This window comes from Salvelinus fontinalis, chromosome 22, assembly GCF_029448725.1.
Source record: "Salvelinus fontinalis isolate EN_2023a chromosome 22, ASM2944872v1, whole genome shotgun sequence".
Classification (NCBI taxonomy): Eukaryota; Metazoa; Chordata; class Actinopteri; order Salmoniformes; family Salmonidae; genus Salvelinus; species Salvelinus fontinalis.
In genome coordinates, this window is record NC_074686.1 from 28,296,412 (window position 1) to 28,318,801 (window position 22,390).

Here is a 22,390-nt window from a genome sequence, read left to right on the forward strand (position 1 = left end):
TGACTGTGGTCACGTGGCTTGCGTAAGCCAGGCTAGACCTAACCACACAGCAGAACCCCTGTTTATACCTGGTGCTAACATGATACCTGTGTCCTGATCTTTTCCACATTCTTATTGTGCCCACATTTTTTTAAGTTTAAATGATTCTAATAACTGATTGTGATTAGATAGTTGGGAATGATTTGATGGGTTATATGACAGCTCAGTGGATGTAGTTAAATAAAAGAAACCCTTTCAGAGGTGGATGGAGGGCAGGAAACACGGGTTGTGAACAGCAAGGTTGTCAATTTGAATCCCAACGCGACTTGTTTTCCAACCCTACACAACGTAACTAATCACATTTTAGTGTCATGCTGAAGATCTTCAAATATGTGAAAAACAAGTGTGGTGCTCTCCCCCTACTGGCGCAATGGACTAGGCACTGGGGATAGGGACCAGAAGGTCCCAGGTTCTAATCTTTGATGCCCCTTTTCAAAAAAGGTATATTTATAGCCCTGGTTACACCTTGCATTAAAATGTGGTTTCTTTATCTGATCAAGGGGTGTCAATGAGAATGTAGACACGCTCAGCACACATTGTTAGCACCAGATATAAAGGGGCTAGAGAGAAAATCACACCAGCGAGTGTATTTATAGAAAGTTTTTTTTAAACTATGCAGACCTTAACACATCTATCACACACATCCTGGCAAGTGTCCCCTCATCCCATCTCTCTCTTCCTCTCACTTACACATCACAACTTCTTCCAATCATCACACACTCATCCAGGCCTGAAATCGCACACACACCTCTCACAAATGAGTTTGCATATAGAGAGGCAGAGGGGATCTGTCATGGTGCACTGTAATATAGCCTCCTGGTGGTCCATGTCCGCTGAAATCGTTTTGTTTTGCTCCTCAGATGTGAGAAGACTGAGGGGTTTAAACAGAATTAAGAGTTGAAATAAAAGAAAACGAAGTCAGTATATTGTTTTGAGAACAGTTTATTCCTTCTGTTTGTCTGTAATAAAGAATATGTCTCAAATGGCACCCTATTCCCTATATAGTGCACTACATAGGGAATAGGGTGCCAGGCTTGTTTACCACATCACTCACACAACAGGAAGGGGACTATGGTGCTGTACAAGTATTCCATAAATGCCTTCTGTAAAGTATAATCACTGACCTAACATAACATGATTGGGGAAAGCTATACAGTGACACCTATCCAATCGTTACATTTACATTTTAATCGTTTAGCATACGCTCTTATCCAGAGCGACTTACAGGAGCAATTAGGGTTAAGTGCAATCATGATAAATGAAGGGAGGATACATTTTTCAGTATTCACACAGGGCCATTGTCCTTGACTTTAAATGGGTTAGATAAAGGTGGAGAGAATCTCCTTAAATGTACAGTATTCTATGATACATGTCAAATAGATCTATAAACAGTGGTATGATTGATGTTACCTTGGCAATTAAGGCTCTGACCTACATTATTGGCGTATTCTCATTGGCCCAAAGCAGATGCACAACTGTACAAAAGCATCTCCACATATTTAGGCAATAAGGCCCGAGGAGGTGTGGTGTATGGCCAATATACCACGGCTAAGTGCTGTTCTTAAGCATGACGCAACGCGGAGTGCTTGGACACAGCTCTTACCCGTGGTGTATAGGCCATATATCACAAACCCCGGAAGAGCCTTATTGCTATTATAAACTGGTTACCAACGTAATTAGAGCAGTAAAACAAAATGTTTTGTCGTACCCGTGGTATACGGTCTGAAATACCCTGCCTTTCAGCCATTTAGAATTCAGGGTTCAAACCACCCAGTTTAAAATTGCAAATAATGCCTACTAGGTGAGTACATTACAACACTCCAGGGTGAAGTTTCCCTTAGGTACAGATCTAGAACCCTCCCTCAATCCTAACCTTGACCATTTGTGGGGGAAATGCAAAAACTGACCCAAGATCAGCATCTAGGGGCCACTTCACCCTACTCCAAACGACAACATCTGAGGCCAGAAGGTGAAATGTGTGCCTTGAAGGAAGATTGAAGCCGTTACACGTTGGCAGCAGTCCATATGAATATACACAAATCCATATATATACACTACCGTTCAAAAGTTTGGGGTCACTTAGAAATGTCCTTGGTTTTGAAAGAAAAACACATTTTTGGTCCATTCAAATAACATCAAATTGATCAGAAATACAGTGTAGACATTGTCAATGTTGTAAATGACTATTGTAGCTGGAAACAGTAGATTTTTTATGGAATATCTTCATAGATGTACAGAGGCCCATTATCAGCAACCATCACTCTTGTGTTCCAATGGCACGTTGTGTTAGCTAATCCAAGTTTATAATTTTAAAAGGCTAATTGATCATTAGAAAACACTTTTACAATTATGTTAGCACAGCTGAAAACTGTTGTTTTGATTAAAGAAGCAATAAAACTGGCCTTTAGACTAGTTGAGTATCTGGAGTATCAGCATTTGTGAGTTCGATTACAGGCTCAAAATGGCCAGAAACACAACTTTCTTCTGAAACTCGTCAGTCTATTCTTGTTCTGAGAAAGGAAGGCTATTCCATGCGAGAAATTGCCAAGAAACTGAAGATCTTGTACAACGCTGTGCACTACTCCCTTCACAGCACAGCGCAAACTGGCTCTAACCAGAATAGAAAGAGGAGTGGGAGGCCTTGGTGCACAACTGAACAAGAGGACAAGTACATTAGAGTGTCTAGTTTGAGAAACAGACGCCTCACAAGTCCTGAACTAGCAGCTTCACTAAATAGTACCACAAAACACCAGTCTCAATGTCAACAGTGAAGAGGCGACTCTGGGATGCTGGCCTTCTAGGCAGAGTTCCTCTGTCCTGTGTCTGTCTTCTTTTGCCCATCTTAATCTTTTATTTTTATTGGTCAGTCTGAGATATGGCTTTTTCTTTGCAACTCTGCCTAGAAGGCCAGCATCCTAGAGTCACCTCTTCACTCTTGATGTTGAGACTGGTAGTTCCACTAAGCGCAAACCAGATGGGATGGCGTATCCATTTTTTTCCACAGGACAATGACCCAACACACCTCCGGGCTGTGTAAGGGCTATTTTACCAACAAGTAGAGTGATGGAGTGCTGCATCAGATGACCTGGCCTCCACAATCCCCCAACCTCAACCAAATTGAGATGGTTTGGGATGAGTTGGATCGCAGAGTGAAGAAAAAGCAGCCAACAAGTGCTCAGCATATGTGGGAACTCCTTCAAGACTGTTGGAAAAGCATTCCAGGTGAAGCTGGTTGAGAGAATGCCAAGAGTTTGCAAATCTGTCATCAAGGGAAAGGGTGGATATTTGAATCTCAAATATAAAATATATTTTGATTTGTTTAACACTTTTGTGGTTACTACCTGATTCCATCTGTGTTATTTCATAGTTTTGATGTCTTCAATTTTATTCTACAGTCGTGGCCAAAAGTTTTGAGAACGACACTTATTAATTTACACAAAGTTTGCTGATTCAGTGTCTTTAGATATTTTTGTCAGATGTTACAATGGAATACTGAAGTATAATTACAAGCATTTCATGAGTGTCAAAGTGTCAAAGGCTTTTATGGACAATTACATGAAGTTACTCGTCGCCAAACCCACTGGTTCCAGGTCATCTACAAGACCCTGCTAGGTAAAGTCCCCCCTTATCTCAGCTCGCTGGTCACCATAGCAGCACCTACCTGTAGCACGCGCTCCAGCAGGTATATCTCTCTAGTCACCCCCAAAACCAATTCTTCCTTTGGACGCCTCTCCTTCCAGTTCTCTGCTGCCAATGACTGGAACGAACTACAAAAATCTCTGAAACTGGAAACACCTATCTCCCTCACTAGCTTTAAGCACCAGCTGTCAGAGCAGCTCATAGATTACTGCACCTGTACATAACCCATCTACAATTTAGCCCAAACAACTACCTCTTTACCTACTGTATTTATTTATTAATTTATTTTGCTCCTTTGCACCCCATTATTTCTGTCTCTACTTTGCACTTTCTTCCACTGCAAACCAACCATTCCAGTGTTTTTTAGTTTTTATTTTACTTGCTGTGTTGTACTCACTTCGCCTCCATGGCCTTTTTATATTTTTATTTATTTATACATATATCTGTTTGCCTTCACCTCCCTTATCTCACCTCACTTGCTCACATTGTATATAGACTTATTTTTTTTCACTGTATTATTGACTATATGTTTGTTTTACTCCATGTGTAACTATGTGTTGTTGTATGTGTCGAACTGCTTTGCTTTATCTTGGCCAGGTCGCAATTGTAAATGAGAACGTGTTCTCAATTTGCCTACCTGGTTAAATAAAGGTTAAATAAAAAATAAAAAAATAAAAAAACATGAAGTTGATGCAAAGAGTCAATATTTGCAGTGTTGACCCTTCTTTTTCAAGACCTCTGCAATCTGCCCTGGAATGCTGTCAATTAACTTCTGGGCCACATCCTGACTGATGGCAGCCCATTCTTGCATAATCAATGCTTGGAGTTTGATAGAATTTGTGGGGTTTTGTTTGTCCACCCGCCTCTTGAGGATTGACCACAAGTTCTCAATGGGATTAAGGTCTGGGGAGTTTCCTGGCCATGAACCCAAAATATTGATGTTTTGTTCCCCGAGCCACTTAGTTATCACTTTTGCCTTATGGCAAGGTGCTCCATCATGCTGGAAAGGGCATTGTTCGTCACCAAACTGTTCCTGGATGGTTGGGAGAAGTTGCTCTTGGAGAATGTGTTGGTACCATTCTTTATTCATGGCTGTGTTCTTAGGCAAAATTGTGAGTGAGTCCACTCCCTTGGCTGAGAAGCAACCCCACACATTAATGGTCTCAGGATGCTTTACTGTTGGCATGACACAGGACTGATGGTAGCACTCACCTTGTCTTCTCTAGACAAGCTTTTTTCTGGATGCCCCAAACAATCGGAAAGGGGATTCATTAGAGAAGATTACTCTACCCCAGTCCTCAGCAGTCCAATCCCTGTACCTTTTGCAGAATATCAGTCTGTCCCTGATATTTTTGCTGGAGATAAGTGACTTCTTTGCTGCCCTTCTTGACACCGGGCCATCCTCTAAAAGTCTTCACCGCACTGTGCATGCAGATGCACTCACACCTACCTGCAGCCATTCCTGAGCAAGCTCTGTACTGGTGGGGCCCCGATCCCGCAGCTGAATCAACTTTAGGAGACGGTCCTGGCGCTTGCTGGACTTTCTTAGGCGCCCTGAAGCCTTCTTCATAACAATTGAACCGCTCTCCTTGAAGTTCTTGATGATACGATAAATGGTTGATTTAGGTGCAATCTTACTGGCAGCAATATCCTTGCCTGTGAAGCCCTTTTTGTGCAAAGCAATGATGATGGCATGTGTTTCCTTGCAGGTAACCATGATTGACAGAGGAAGAACAATGATTCCAAGCACCACCCTCCTTTTGAAGCTTCCAGTCTGTTATTCGTACTCAATCAGCATGACAGAGTGATCTCCAGACTTGTCCTCGTCAACACTCACACCTGTGTTAATGAGAGAATCACTGACATGATGTCAGCTGGTCCTTTTGTGGCAGGGCTGAAATGCAGTGGAAATGTTTTTGGGGGATTCAGTTCATTTGCATGGCAAAGAGGGACTTTGCAATTAATTGCAATTCATCTGATCACTCTTCATAACATTCTGGAGTATATGCAAATTGGCATCATACAAACTGAGGCAGCAGACTTTGTGAAAATGAATATTTGTGCCATTCTCAAAACTTTTGGCCACGACTGTACAATGTAGAAAATAGTAAAAATAAAGAAAAACCCTTGAATGAGTAGGCCTTCTTAAACTTTTGACCGGTAGTATAGATATATATATATCTATACATATGTGCACATATATATATACAGTTGAAGTCGGAAGTTTACATACACCTTAGCCAAATACATTTAAACTCCGTTTTTCACAATTCCTGACATTTGATCTTAGTAAAAATTCCCTGTCTTAGTTCAGTTAGGATCACCACTTTATTTTAAGAATGTGAAATGTCAGAATAATCGTAGAGAGAATGATTTATTTATTTCATCACATTCCCAGTGGGTCAGAAGTTTACATACACTCAATTAGTATTTGGTAGCATTGCCTTTAAATTGTTTAACTTGGGTCAAACGTTTCGGGTAGCCTTCCACAAGCTTCCCACAATAAGTTGGCTGAATTTTGTCCCATTCCTACTGACAGAGCTGGTGTAACTGAGTCAGGTTTGTAGGCCTCTTTGCTCGCACACGCTTTTTCAGTTCTGCCCACACATTTTCTATAGGATTGAGGTCAGGGCTTTGTGGTGGCCACTCCAATACCTTGACTTTGTTGTCCTTAAGTCGTTTTGCCACAACTTTGGAAGTATGCTTGGGGTCATTGTCCATTTGGAAGACCCATTTGCGACCAAGCTTTAACTTCCTGACTGATGTCTTGAAATGTGGCTTCAATATATCCACATAATTTTCCCTCACATGAAGCCATCTATTTTCTGAAGTGCACCAGTCCCTCCTGCAGTAAAGCACCCCCACAACATGATGCTGCCACCCCTGTGCTTCACGGTTGGGATGGTGTTCTTTGGCTTGCAAGCATCCCCCTTTATCCTCCAAACACAACGATGGTCATTATGGCCAAACAGTTCAATTTTTGTTTAATCAGACCAGAGGACATTTCTCCAAAAGTATGATCTTTGTCCCCATGTGCAGTTGCAAACCGTAGTCTGGCTTTTGTATGCCGGTTCTGGAGCAGTGGCTTCTTCCTTGCTGAGCGGCCTTTCAGGTTATGTCAATATAGGACTTGTTTTACTGTGGATATAGATACTTGTGTACCTGTTTCCTCCAGCATCTTCACACAGTCCATTGCTGTTGTACTTTTCGCACCAAAGTACATTCATCTCTAGGAGACAGAACGCGTCTCCTTCCTGAGCGGTATGACGGCTGTGTGGTCCCATGGTGTTTATACTTGCGTGCTATTGTTTGTACAGATGAACGTGGTACCTTCAGGCGTTTGGAAATTGCTCCCAAGGATGAACCAGACTTGTGGAGGTCTACCATTTTTTTCTGATGTCTTGGCTGATTTCTTTTGATTTTCCCATGATGTCAAGCAGTGGCACTGAGTTTGAAGGTAGGCCTTGAAATACATCCACAGGTACAGCTCTTCTTGACTCAAATGATGTCAATTAGCCTATCAGAATCTTCTAAAGCCATGACATCATTTTCTGGAATTTTCCAAGCTGTTTAAAGGCACAGTCAACTTAGTATTTGTAAACTTCTGACCCACTGGAATTGTGATACAGTGAATTATAAGTTAAATAATCTGTCTGTAAACAATTGTTGGAAAAATGACTTGTGTCATGCACAAAGTAGATGTCTTAACCGACTTGCCAAAACTATAGTTTGTTAACAATACATTTGTGGAGTAGTTGAAAAATGAGTTAATGACTCGTTTAACAATATATATATATACAGTATATACTGTATACGACTCCAGGTTTGATACAGTACCAGGAATATAACTTAACCACCATTCTGTTAAGTGCCTTGGTTTCAATCGATGAGCTACTAGTGCTTCATCCTATTCTGTCATTCTTTATATTTATTATTTCCATTCCAGGGTTAAAATAGTAGGCTGTTTGAAATATTACAACTTGCTGAGCGTGCCTAGAGTGTCAGGTGGGCTGGGTTTGCACTTTTGGTACTTTTCCATTGGTTCCATCTAGGCAAGGCACCATGCAAGCTCAATCAAGCAATCTTACAAATACTATTTGAATCCAGGTCAGGGCCTGTAACGTTATTCAGAACACATCTCAGAGTAGGGGTGCTGATGTAGGATCAGTTCCCCGCTTATTCATTAGATCAGCACTCCTACTCAGGCGCTTTATATTTAATTATATCTAATTAACATACTCCAGAAAACAGCGCTCTCTCACTCAGCTGCTGTGTGATCTTCTCCTCTGATTTCTCTTCATCATTCTTCTGATTGACAAATTGATCTGCAAACCTAACGGCCTTCTCATGTCTGGCCAATAGGGCTTTGCCATTCCCCCGCTCTACTTCCTGGTTGAGGTCTGTGGCCCCACCCTCTGTACCCTGGGTGAAGTCTTCTTGAAATTCTGTCTCGCACTCTCTCTCCTCTTCTCTCTTGATTCCTTCTCTGTCTACGGTTCTCCCTTTCTCATATCTTTTGTTCTCACAATTCCTTCTCGCCTCTCTCTCCTCCTCCTCTTCCATGTTCCTCTTCTGTCCATCCATCCCTCTCTCCATCACTGGGGATGTGTCCTTTCTCTCCTCTTTCTTCTCTAGCATTTCTCCAGCAGAGTTTTTCTTCGGCTTGTTCCGACCCCTGAGGTTCAACTTCTGAAAGATAGACATTTTAAGGATATGTTTTTTTCTTTCTATAAACTCTCTCTCTTCAGACACCTGACAAATGACTACAACAATCTCTGTGATGCCTCTCTTGGACAGTTAACAGCAAAGAATTGACTGAAGAAAGTTATCTTTTTGACTGTAATGTACTAAGAAATTACTATTTTTAGAACATAAAACTCTCCCCCTGAGTGTTAACAGAACCAGAGTAGGCCTATATCAGCTGGGTTATCTACAGCTACATTTAGAAGTATGACTTTTTAATGACACCGACTGTGACACAGCATTGTGTAAGGTACAAGGAAAGAGTGAGCGATGGAGAGAGAGAAAGACAGACAGAGAACTAGAGGAATAAAACAGTGAGGAACCTTGAACTCTTTCCTGTTGCGTTGCAAGGCAGGTCTCTGGAGGAAGAGGATCTGCTTTGTGGACAAACTGCCATCACTAAGGAGAGAACAGTGCTATTAACGTAATGTACATCACTACTGGCTTCACATCTTGGAACTTGATATTAGAACTTCTGAGTCCTATACTGTATCTTATAGTGTGAAAGAAAATGTGAAATGTAATTTTGTTCCAAATGATGTGCAGTGTTCCAATGTTTAGTATGGTTTAGAGAAATACTGTAACTATTAGTCTGTGCTAGGCTAGTGCTCCTGACTGGTAGGTTGGGACAGCACCTGTTGGTCTTAACGATGGGAGTAGGCAGCACACACGTCAGTCTCCATCCATAGGGAGCCAGAGACTGGAGCAAGGGTATGTAGTCTGTCCTTACCACTACACCCTGGAAGGGAGAAAAAACAGTGTCACACACACGTCGACAATGGTCGCTCGGGTGCACACACACGCACACATTTACACGCACGCACACACACTCACATCGACAATGGTCCACTGCTCCACCACGATGGCGTCGTATGAAGTGGGTGGGGTTTCTTCTGAGGAGCTCTGAAAGATGAACACACTGTCCACGGAGGAGACCCCGCTGTCTGAAAGAGAGAGAGAGATAGAAACTCAACAACTTCTTCTGTTACAGTTGAATCTCTTCCACAGATTTGGAAAAGATAGAGTTGATCCGTTCTTGGCTTTGATGTACTTCCATGCATCAAGGGTGAAGGAACATGGATAAGCTTTGATGTACTTCCATGCATCAAGGGTGAAGGAACATGGGTAAGCTTTGATGTACTTCCATGCATCAAGGGTGAAGGAACATGGGTAAGCTTTGATGTACTTCCATGCATCAAGGGTGAAGGAACAGGGGTAAGCTTTGATGTACTTCCATGCATCAAGGGTGAAGGAACATTGGCAAGCTTTCCAAGTAGGCCTTTACCATTTTCCCCTTAATTCCAAAAGTTGTAAGTATGTTCACCATGGTAAACACTACAGCACTAGGGTTGTCAAAGAGCTGTTTGTGCTCTTCCTAACTGCAATGCTCATGGACAAGCCAAACAGTCTGGCCTCACTGAAATCTTCAAATATGAACATGTTATCATTAATGAGCTAGAACCTATTGTTTGGCATGACAATGGAGTTTGGAGTTTGACAGCACAAACTGACTGACACTCTGGCTACTACTGTATTACACATCACCATTGTGCAAAACATACCATTGTCGTCTCCAATGTGAAAGAAGCCGTCGATGAGGTGAGCTCCGCTGATGAAATGCTGGGTCATGTGGTCCAGCCAGTGGGCGTCAACCTCAGTCACTAGCCCTGCCTCTCTCTGCAGCTGCAGCGGAACCCTGAGGGAGTAGAACCTCAGAGAGCTGGACAGCTCCCCCGTGTGGTTGTACAGGGCAAACAGCTGCACCCCTACACACACAGACACACACAGACACAGAGAGAGAGACACATAGCATTAGTTTTAAATACTATACACAAGTCTGAAATCAATCAATATTATATTATTCAGTAATATTCAGTATAAAATCACAACAGCAACCTCTATAACCCAGTGGCAACAGTAGTAGACTTCACACTCACTGCTCTGTGCTGGTGGAGACCCTACAGCCCTCTTTTCTCTGTCTGGACTCTTGACCCGGATGTGATTGTTGTTGTTGTGGGTCGGAACTCTGCTGCTCCTCAGATGCTCATCCGGGTCACCGCCCGTGCCCTCGTTTCTATGGTTACACCCCCTCTCAGCCCCGGACTCTGACCCGTGGTCACCGTTGTCTAGTTCTGGTGACCGGACCAGGTTGTCTGAGCCGTGGTCTATTTCCGGTCTCTGGTTGTGGTTCTGTGTCTGAGGGCTTGGACTCTGTCTGTCTCCCTGGCACGGTCTGTCTGCGTCTGGACCACCAAGTCCATGTGTTAACTCTGTTGGGCTGAAGTTGGGTAGTAGAATCCTGATGAATTCTGCTTGGCTTTCATTCTGTTGTCTCTCTATACATGTGGTCTCTATTGTGTTGTTAGAATGTAGTTGATCCTGGTCGCCAGGGAGTTCTGTTGGGGCGTGGTTGTGGTTCTGTTGGTCACTAGATGGATCTCTTTGGCTGGGTCTCTCTGGTGAGTCTGCTGGTTCATCTGGACAGCGGTTTGGTTGGTCTTCTATTGAGGCTATTTTGCCTGGACTGTGGTCGTGTTCTCTGTTTGATGATTCTATTGGAGTAGAGTCCTGTGTGAGATCTAGCGGTCCTGTGGAGCTCAAGTCCAGCTCCACCTGACTGGTATCTGTAGGGTTCTGCTCAATTGTTCTGAGGTCAACCGACTTGTGTTCTGGTGTTTTCACTTCTGTGTTCCGGTTGTGTTCTGGTTCTAGGAGGTTCTGGTGGGGTTCTGCAGAGTCTGTAGGGCTGGGATCCGGTATCGTGGGTTCTGAGGGACTGGTGGGGTGTCTGTGTATGGGGGAGGGGCTGGAGTGCAGGGAGGACAGGTCCTCAGGGTCCAAGTGCCCCAGGAAACAGGGTCCCCCGCCAGGCTGCTGCAGGAAGCCCACAAACAGCATACCCTGCTCCGCCATGTCCTGGATCTGGTCAAACACAAACACACACACACACACACACACACACACACACACACACACACACACACACACACACACACACACACACACACACACACACACACACACACACACACACACACGGTAGTGGTCACTTAGCAGACACATACAGTACCAGTCAAAAGTTTGGACACACCTTCTCATTCAAGGGTTTTTCTTTATATTTACTATTTTCTACATTGTAGAATAATAGTGAAGTCATCAAAACTATGAAATAACACATATGGAATCATGTAGTAACCAAAAAAGTGTTAAATAAATCAAAATATATTTTATACTTGAGATTCTTCCAGCTTCATGAGGTAAAATGCGTTTCAATTAACAGGTGTGCCTTGTTAAAAGTTAATTTGTGGAATTTCTTTCCTTCTTAATGCGTTTGAGCCAATCAGTTGTGTGACAAGGTAGGGGTGGTGGACAGAAGATTTGGTAAAATACCAAGTCCATATTATAGCAAGAACAGCTCAAACAAGCAAAGAGAAATGACAGTCCATCATTAAGATATCGGAAAATGTGTGCAGTCGCAAAAACCATCAAGCGCTATGATGAATCTGACTTTCATGAGGACCGACACAGGAAAGGAAGACCCAGAGTGACCTCTGCTGCAGAGGATAAGTTCATTAGAGTTACCAACCTTAGAAATTGCAGCCCAAATAAATGCTTCACAGAGTTCAAGTAAGAGACACATCTCAACATCAACTGTTCAGAGGAGACTGTGTGAATCAGGCCTTCATGGTCGAATTGCTACAAAGAAACCACTAATAAAGGACACCAATAAGAAGAAGAGATTTGCTTGGGCCAAGAAACACGAGCAATGGACATTAGACCAATGGAAATCTGTCCTTTGGTCTGATGAGTCAAAATTTGGTCTGATGAGTCAACAGCCGTGTCTTTGTGAGACGCAGAGTAGGTGAGCGGATGATCTCCGCATGTGTGGTTCCCACCGTTTTGCAGGATGAGGTGAGGATGAGGTGTGATGGTGTGGGGGTGCTTTCTGCAGCATTCTGCAGCGATACGTCATTCCATCTGGTTTGCGCTTAGTGGGACTATCATTTGTTTTTCAACAGGACATTGACCCAACACACCTCCAGGCTGTGTAAGGGCTATTTTACCAAGAAGGAGAGTGATGGAGTGCTGCATCAGATAACCTGGCCTCCACAATCACCCAACCTCAAACCAATTGAGATGGTTTGGGATGAGTTGAACTGCAGAGTGAAGGAAAAGCAGCCAACAAGTGCTCAGCATATGTGGGAACTCCTTCAAGACTGTTGGAAAAGCATTCCTAATGAAGATGGTTGAGAGAATGCCAAGAGTGTGCAAAGCTGTCATCAAGGCAAAGGGTTGCTACTTTGAAGAATCTAAAATATATTTTGATTTGTTTAACAGTTTTTTGTTTACTACATGATTCCATATGTGTACTTGTACTGTACACTCAAGCACACAGACACGGACGGACACATACACACACACACTCTCACATGCCCGATACACATATATATACAAATCATATTCAATCAGTAGCCATTACGCTTACTTGGGGTTACACCCACAGCCTCATTTACACACTACAGACATTCTGCAAAACATCCTGCAAACAGCCTATCATCCCTAAAGACCAAGTATTCTAATGACAAAGGAACCTCATTATCCACGGTCTGTATGTGCGTTTGTCATTACCGTGTGTGTGTCATTCTCCCTCTCCCTCCCACAGAGTTCCTCTGGTTAACTGTCAGTTGATATTAATGCTGACAGTTTGAGAGGGGCTCGTTAGAGAGAACACAGAATGCTAACTACCACCAATAATAACGAGACATCTTTCCCCATTACCATCCCTCCTTCAATGACAATCAACACACACACACACATTTTTGTTGGGGGAGGCAGATGAAGATGAGGGACAGTGAACAGACACTGCCCAACTCTTGAGTGTGTCAAGATGTGAGTATAAATACAAAATGTGTGTGTGTGTGTGTGTGTGTGTGTGTGTGTGTGTGTGTGTGTGTGTGTGTGTGTGTGTGTGTGTGTGTGTGTGTGTGTGTGTGTGTGTGTGTGTGTGTGTGTGTGTGTGTGTGTGTGGGGGGATTATTACTCAATCCCACCCACAGGCTTATTATACCTCCTTGACATGTACTTATTCATGTTTGGTGTGTCCATGTACGCAAGAGCACACGTGTGTGTGTCATAAGAAGGAAGTGTGCCAAACCCTGTAGTGTGAAAAGACCCATCAATGTCCCCTACTCTTCTATTGCGTCCTGTCCGTGGTCCTTTTCAATGATTCTCCAGCAGCCAGGCTGCTATCTGATTGCCTATTCATGTCACGCTGCCTGACCATATCACATTATACTGAGCCCTGTGCATTTCAATCCAATCACCGCTCCCCTTTATGCTCCGCCTGTTCACATGCAAATCTCCTCAATAAGGCCTGTTCACTTCTCATGGTCGCTGTAGAATGAGATGAATTCACTACTATAAATGCCTAAGAGGGAGTTTGTGATTGTTAAACGATGATGTCACAGCTGATAGTGACATTAGGGGGGCATCTCAATAGTCAAAGTGGCTTCTTCTTCTTCCAGTAAGGAGGCATCCAAGGAAATTAGGATGAGCTTGCCACTAGAATTTTTCAGTCAAATATTAAGGTTCAAATTAAGGGATGAATTTTATAGTGTAATGTCCCTTTAAAGGGACAATCTGCAGTTGCTACATACAATTTTTACTTATAAATTAAAGATATATACCTATTGATTCTTGAAGAATGTAACTTATAAACACCTAATGACTTTAGTTCAACATCAGAACCCATAATATTCGCTTGTTTTACTTGTTTGTAAACAATGCAAACGTAAACAAACACTGTAGCACCTCAAAACATGCTTTAAACTATAATTTCGATATCTTGGATTGGTCAGTCCTTGAATCCATAGCTCGGTCTATGAATTTGAATTTCTCCAGGCCCATTGTTGAGCTTTTTACCAAAACAGAGGCGGGATTCCAACTAAGGATCGGCACTTTAACCCTTTACATTTGTGGGAATTGGCCAATATAGATAGAGCTACACTACTTTTCAAAAGTTTGAGGTCACTTAGAAATGTTCTTGTTTTTTTTTTAAAAAGCAAATTTTTTGTCGATTAAAATAACATCAAATTGATCAGAAATACAGTGTAGACATTGTTAATGTTGTAAATGACTATTGTAGCTGGAAATGGCAGGTTTTTTATGGAATATCCACATAGGCGTACAGAGGCCCATTATCAGGAACCATCACTCCTGTGTTCCAATGGCACGTTGTGTTAGCTAATCCAAGTTTTTCATATTAAAAGGCTAATTGATCATTAGAAAACCCTTTTGCAATTATGTTAGCATAGCTGAAAACTGTTGTTCTGATTAAAGAAGCAATACAACTGGCCTTCTTTAGACTAGTTGAGTATCTGGAGCATCAGCATTTGTGGGTTCGATTACAGGCTCAAAATGGCCAGAAACAAAGCCCTTTCTTCTGAAACTCGTCAGTCTATTCTTGTTCTGAGAAATGAAGGCAATTCCATGCGAGAAATTGCCAAGAAACTGAAGATCTTGTACAACGCTGTGTACTACTCCCTTCACAGAACAGTGCAAACTGGCTCTAACCAGAATAGAAAGAGGAGTGGAGGCCCCGGTGCACAACTGAGCAAGAGGACAAATACATTAAAGTGTCTAGTTTGAGAAACAGACACCTGACAAGTCCTCAACTGGCAGCTTTATTAAATAGTACCCGCAAAACACCAGTCTCAATGTCAACAGTGAAGAGGCGACTCAGGGATTATGGCCTCCTAGGCAGAGTAGCAAAGAAAAAGCCATATCTCAGGCTGGCCAATAAAAAGAACACAGACACTGGACAGAGGAACTCTGCCTAGAAGGCCAGCATCCCGGAGTCGCCTCTTCACTGTTGACGTTGAGACTGGTGTTTTGCGCGTACTATTTAATGAAGCTGCCAGTTAAGGACTTGTGAGGCGTCTGTTTCTCAAATTAGACATATACTAGGCGGTGTCAGAGGAATTCCCAAAAATTGTCAAAGACTCCAGTCCCCCAAGTCATAGACTGTTCTCTCTGCTACCACACAGCAAGCGGTACCGGATCGCCAAGTCTAGGTCCAAAAGGCTCCTTACCAGCTTCTACCCCCAGGCCATAAGGCTGCTGAACAATGAATCAAATGCCCACCTGGACTATTTACATTACCCCCCCACCCCCCCTTTGTTTTTACACTGCTGCTACTAGTTGTTTATAATCTATGCATAGTCACCTACATGTACAAATGACCTCAACTAACCTGTACCCCTACACATTGACTCAGTACCGGTATTTTATTGTGTTACTTTTTATTTATTTTTTTACTTTAGTTTATTTATGAAATATTTTCTTAAGTCTATTTCTTGAACTGCATTGTTGCTTATGGACTTGTAAGTAAGCATTTCACAGTTGTATTCTGCACATGTGACAAATAACATTTTATTTGAACAGTTCCCCAAGACTGAATTCAAGCATTTCACTGTTGATTTTAGGTGCATTTTACATTTACTGTACTGTTCACCGCATTTGTTGACAACGAAATCTGAAAATATTCTGGATACATTCAGTAACATGATAAGACTATTCCTGGAAAACGTGGGGTAGGTGCAACCTAAGACAAAAAAAATGGTTTGAGTGAGAAAGTGTGCACAGTTGCGAAGCAATTTCAATGCACTTTTATGAATCAAAGAGTCTTCAAGTTGAAGGTGCTTTTTGAGCTCTCCTAGCCGTGCCATTGAGGGACTAGAGCAAGCACACGTTTAGTTGTTTCAGTTGGAACAAAACCCTGCATCACACAATTACTGTTGTTTAAGCAATCCAAAAACGGTCCATTATAAATCGCAATCTGTGTCAAGTGGGCATGATTAGAAAGCGTGTTCTATTGCTAGTAAGTTATAAAATACAACCTTACAGTGTTAGGCTTTCACAAGGCAATTCAGAGAAACAGATCGTCATTTTGGTGAGCATAAAAAGCAGTCATGAGTGCATTTAAATAAACAAACACAAGCTCATTGTGGTCAGAACATCCCAGGGTATGACCACATGTCATCTGGTAACTGTACATCAAACATAGTGATCAGAAACCTTGACCCTGCATATGACATGACTTTTATGATTTGGAGATGTGATGTGACTCACAGGTGTTTGGCTTGCTTGTATGACATCAACATATCATATTTCAAAATACATAGATTCCTCTTCATTTACAGCATTTCTCTCACTCAGACACTGACATTTATTAGTGCCCAAATCTGTAAATTTTCAACCCGAAAGTAAAGGGCTACGATTAAAAATGGAGGAATTTGTTCATCCTAGATCTGTGTCTATGGGTTACTTCTCCCAGAGTGGAGCTGAGTGTAAGTAGTAAGCTGTTCCTAGATCTGTGCCTATGGGTAACTTCTCGCAGAGTGGAGCTGAGTGTAAGTAGTAAGCTGATCCTAGATCTGTGCATTATGACTAATGGGCATGGCTGACCTTCTTCACGTAGTTCTGGATGACTTCTGGGTCAGGGTCCTGTTGACCCGCCACACACACGTCTGTCTCCAGGCGAAGCCCCGCCCACTTCAGCTGGTTCTCTGAACTGGACAGAGAGAAATGAAAGAGGGATGAAGGAAGATATCAGCGGACATTTATGTACCCTATTCCCTATATAGTGCACTACTTTTGCAGGGCTCATAGGGCTATGGTCAAAATGAGTGCACTATGTAGGGAATAGCCATTTAGGACACAGACTTACTTTCTTCTCAAAGAAAGACATGAACGTGTAGAAAGACATGAACGTGTAGAAAGGACTGATGAAGGCCTGAATAAAACTATAGATAATCATGTTTTGTATTCTGGATCTTAGTAATCTATTGTGCTTTAGAGAATGGAAGAAATGAGATTGGTGATAATGGAGGGATGAGAGGAGGAGAGATAAAAGGAGGATACAGTCTGGAAAAAAGGGGAGAGATGAAATGATGGAGAGAGAAGAGGAGAATAGAGGAAAATGGGATGCAAGTGATGAAGGGATCAAATAGAAGACGGTAAAAGAGGAGGATGGTGGAAAGGGAAATGGAGAAATGAAAGGAGGAGAGAGAGGAGGATAGAGGGTTGGAGAGAGATGAAGTGATGGAGAGATAAAAGGAGGAGAGAGTGGAGGATAAAGGGTTGGAGAGAGATGAAGTGATGGAGAGATAAAAGGAGGAGAGAGAGGAGGATAAAGGGTTGGAGAGAGATGAAGTGATGGAGAGATAAAAGGAGGAGAGAGAGGAGGATAGAGGATTGGAGAGAGATGAAGTGATGGAGAGAGTGGAGGATAAAGGGTTGGAGAGAGATGAAGTGATGGAGAGATAAAAGGAGGAGAGAGTGGAGGATAAAGGATTGGAGAGAGATGAAGTGATGGAGAGATAAAAGGAGGAGAGAGGATTGGAGAGAGATGAAGTGATGGAGAGATAAAAGGAGGAGAGAGAGGAGGATAGAGGATTGGAGAGAGATGAAGGGATGGAGAGATAAAAGGAGGAGAGAGAGGGTTGGAGAGAGATGAAGTGATGGAGAGATAAAAGGAGAACAGGAGGCCTCATGGTTCCCCTATCCTAGCACATTGTTCCCCTCCGGCGGGTGTTGATGATGAAATCAGTCGTCGCCATTGTGACAAGTGCCAATTGGCAGGATCACCCAGCTGTGTGTGTGTAGGCACGCACACATGTGAGTATGAGGGAAAGATTGTGTGTGTGTGTGTGTATTTGTGTAAGCATATACAGTATGTGTGGAAGTGTGAGAGAAAAACAGTTTACATTTCTAAGTGTTAGCATGTCTATATACACGGGCCTGCCACACGGGCCTGCCACACACTGTATACAGTCCCTATCTACACGGTGAGAACAGATCTCTGCCAAGAATCCTCTGTGTGAGAATAGGATTCTGCTCAGATTTCACAGATTCTGTGGGGGAGAATAGAATTCAGATGAGGCTCCTGCAGGTGAGAATAGAATTCAGATGAGACTCCTGCAGGTGAGAATAGAATTCAGATGAGGCTCCTGCAGGTGAGAATAGAATTCAGGTGAGGCTCCTGCAGGTGAGAATAGAATTCAGATGAGGCTCCTGCAGGTGAGAATAGAATTCAGATGAGGCTCCTGCAGGTGAGAATAGAATTCAGATGAGGCTCCTGCAGGTGAGAATAGAATTCAGATGAGGCTCCTGCAGGTGAGAATAGAATTCAGATGAGGCTCCTGCAGGTGAGAATAGAATTCAGATGAGGCTCCTGCAGGTGAGAATAGAATTCAGATGAGGCTCCTGCAGGTGAGAATAGAATTCAGATGAGGCTCCTGCAGGTGAGAATAGAATTCAGATGAGGCTCCTGCAGGTGAGAATAGAATTCAGATGAGACTCCTGCAGGTGAGAATAGAATTCAGATGATGCTCCTGCAGGTGAGAATAGAATTCAGATGAGGCTCCTGCAGGTGAGAATAGAATTCAGATGAGGCTCCTGCAGGTGAGAATAGAACTCAGATGAGGCTCCTGCAGGTGAGAATAGAATTCAGATGAGGCTCCTGCAGGTGAGAATAGAATTCAGATGAGGCTCATGCAGGTGAGAATAGAATTCAGATGAGGCTCCTGCAGGTGAGAATAGAACTCAGATGAGGCTCCTGCAGGTGAGAATATAATTCTGATGAGGCTCCTGCAGGTGAGAATAGAATTCAGATGAGGCTCCTGCAGGTGAGAATAGAATTCAGATGAGATTCCTGCAGGTGAGAATATAATTCAGATGAGGCTCCTGCAGGTGAGAATAGAATTCAGATGAGGCTCCTGCAGGTGAGAATAGAATTCAGATGAGGCTCCTGCAGGTGAGAATAGAATTCAGATGAGGCTCCTGCAGGTGAGAATAGAACTCAGATGAGACTCCTGCAGGTGAGAATAGAATTCAGATGAAGCTCCTGCAGGTGAGAATAGAATTCAGATGAGGCTCATGCAGGTGAGAATATAATTCAGGTGAGGCTCCTGCAGGTGAGAATATAATTCAGATGAGGCTCCTGCAGGTGAGAATAGAACTCAGATGAGACTCCTGCAGGTGAAAATAGAATGTCAGAGGCATTCCCTAACTATGTGTCTCTGTGTTCTGTGTAGCAGGCGTTGGTTGCAGGAAATGAGAGTGTATGTGTATATGTTTCCGTACCTTTGTGTGTGTGTGTGTGTGTGTGTGTGTGTGTGTGTGTGTGTGTGTGTGTGTGTGTGTGTGTGTGTGTGTGTGTGTGTGTGTGTGTGTGTGTGTGTGTGTGTGTGTGTGTGTGTGTGTGTGTGTGTGTGTGTGTGTTTCCGTACCTGTGTGTCTCTCTGATGAGGACGGCTCTGTGTAGCTGGCGTTGGATGCGTGCGGGCCTGGGGCCACAAGGGTGGACAAAGGGATGGACAGCCACCAGGACAAAACCCTGACCATACAGCTCCCTCACCTGGACTGGTAACTCTCTCACTGACGACAGACACAGTACTGAGGACACAGACACCTCTGGAGAGAGAAATAGAACGTGTGTGAGAGAGTGAGTAAGTGTTTGGGGGGGTATGTGTGGTTGTGTGTGTGGGTGTGGGGCTGTGTGTGTGGTTGTGTGTATATGTGTGTGTGGGGGGTGTATGTGTGAGTGTGGGTGGTGTGGGGTAGTGTTTGTGTGGGGTGTGTGTTTGTGGTTGTGTGTGGGGGGGTGTGTGTGGAGGGGGTTGTGTGTGGTTGTGTGTGGGGGGGTATGTGTGGTTGGGTATGGGTGGGTGTGGGGTGTGTGTGGGTGGGTGGGTGTGTGGGGGTGTGTGGAGGAGTGTGAGTGGGTGGGTGGGTGGGTGTGAGTGGCAGAGACACACAAAGACAAAGAGGAAGAAAATAAGGGGAATATGAGTGAGTGAAAAAGCAAAGTAGTATATAGGGAGAGAGGGTGTAGGGTTATGGTTAGAGAGGGTTATGATTAGAGAGGGTTACAGTTAGAGGGTTATGATTAGAGAGGGTTATGGTTAGAGAGGGTTAAGGTTTCGGGAGGACAAGTGTGTGAGCAAGAAATAAATCACAAGATCTGTATGTAGGAAAGAGAGAGAGATACAGAGGGAAAGAGAGCGGGAGAGAGAGAGGGAACGATAGAGGGAGAGAGAGAGGAGTGGGAACAGGGGGACAGAGAGAGGGAAAGAGAGACAGAGGGAAAGAGAGGGAGAGAGAGAGGAGTGGGAACGGGGGGACAGAGAGAGAGAGTGGGAATGGGGGGCAGAGAGAGAGAGAGAGAGAGAGAGAGAGAGAGAGAGGAGTGGGAACGGGGGGACAGAGAGAGAGTGGGAACGGGGGGCAGAGAGAGAGAGAAAGAGAGGAGTGGGAATGGGGGGGCAGAGAGAGAGAGAGGAGTGGGAACGGGGGGGCAGAGAGAGAGAGAGTGGGAACGGGGGGCAGAGAGAGAGAGAGTGGGAACGGGGGGCAGAGAGAGAGAGTGGGAACGAGGGGCAGAGAGAGTGAGAGAGAGAGAGAGAGAGAGAGAGAGGAGTGGGAAAGGGGGGGCAGAGTGCGAGAGAGAGGAGTGGGAACGGGGGGGCAGAGAGAGAGAGTGGGAACGGGGGGCAGAGAGAGAGAGAGGAGTGGGAACGGGGGGGTCAGAGAGAGAAAGATAATTATTTAGATATTATAGTTTGAATTAAACCGGAACTCATAGCCTCAAACCACAGCTTAACACTGTCTGGCTTTTGTTTAGTTCACACACACACAACCAAACTACATGTGCTTCGTTCTTCCAGAGGGTATGTACAATAACTCTCCCACAGTGCAGAGTGTGTGTGTTCTTGTGTTTTCCTGTGAGTGTGTGTGTTCTTGTGTTTTCCTGTGAGTGTGTGTGTTCTTGTGTTTTCCTGTGAGTGTGTGTGTTCTTGTGTTTTCCTGTGAGTGTGTGTGTTCTTGTGTTTTCCTGTGAGTGTGTGTGTTCTTGTGTTTTCCTGTGAGTGTGTGTGTTCTTGTGTTTTTCTATGAGTGTGTGTGTTCTTGGGTTTTCCTGTGAGTGTGTGTGTTCTTGGGTTTTCCTATGAGTGTGTGCGCGAGCAGTCTTTCTCTCCTCTGGCATTGGGATAGCAGGGATTAGCTGTGACGTCAGTATTAATGGTTATAGCTACTAGGATCAGCTCCTAGTTGCTCCCATTACAGAACACAATGGAGAGAGAGAGAGGAGCCATCAGAACACAATGGAGAGAGAGAGTGGAGCCATCAGAACACAATGGAGAGAGAGAGGAGCCATCAGAACAAAATGGAGAGAGAGAGAGGAGCCATCAGAACACAATGGAGAGAGAGAGTGGAGCCATCAGAACACAATGGAGAGAGAGAGGAGCCATCAGAACACAATGGAGAGAGAGTGGAGCCATCAGAACAAAATGGAGAGAGAGAGTGGAGCCATCAGGACACAATGGAGAGAGAGAGGAGCCATTAGGACACAATGGAGAGAGAGAGGAGCCATCAGAACACAATGGAGAGAGAGAGGAGCCATCAGAACACAATGGAGAGAGAGGAGCCATCAGAACACAATGAGAGAGAGAGGAGCCATCAGAACACAATGGAGAGAGAGAGAGGAGCCATCAGAACACAATGGCGAGAGAGTGGAGCCATCAGAACACAATGGAGAGAGAGATGAGCCATCAGGACACAATTGAGAGAGAGAGGAGCCATCAGAACACAATGGAGAGAGAGATGAGCCATCAGGACACAATTGAGAGAGAGAGGAGCCATCAGAACACAATGGAGAGAGAGAGGAGCCATCAGGACACAATGGAGAGAGAGAGGAGCCATCAGAACACAATGGAGAGAGAGGAGCCATCAGAACACAATGAGAGAGAGAGGAGCCATCAGAACACAATGGAGAGAGAGAGAGGAGCCATCAGAACACAATGGCGAGAGAGTGGAGCCATCAGAACACAATGGAGAGAGAGATGAGCCATCAGGACACAATTGAGAGAGAGAGGAGCCATCAGAACACAATGGAGAGAGAGAGGAG

At 43.9% G+C, this 22,390-nt stretch overlaps 1 protein-coding gene across 1 annotated transcript in view; it reads right to left on the reverse strand.

Moving 5' to 3' along the window:
* Positions 1-965: 965 nt before the first annotated feature.
* Positions 966-22,390, reverse strand: part of rftn1a (raftlin, lipid raft linker 1a) — a 49,884-nt gene continuing 28,459 nt past the window's right edge. The window contains exons 3-10 of the mRNA XM_055877051.1: positions 19,713-19,896; positions 16,888-16,993; positions 10,359-11,343; positions 9,984-10,187; positions 9,256-9,365; positions 9,057-9,160; positions 8,745-8,820; positions 966-8,367 (exon numbers count right to left, since the gene is read on the reverse strand). Coding sequence (XP_055733026.1) covers positions 7,909-8,367; positions 8,745-8,820; positions 9,057-9,160; positions 9,256-9,365; positions 9,984-10,187; positions 10,359-11,343; positions 16,888-16,993; positions 19,713-19,896 — 2,228 coding nt within the window. The 3' untranslated portion in view covers positions 966-7,908. The remainder of the gene's footprint in view (positions 8,368-8,744; positions 8,821-9,056; positions 9,161-9,255; positions 9,366-9,983; positions 10,188-10,358; positions 11,344-16,887; positions 16,994-19,712; positions 19,897-22,390) is intronic.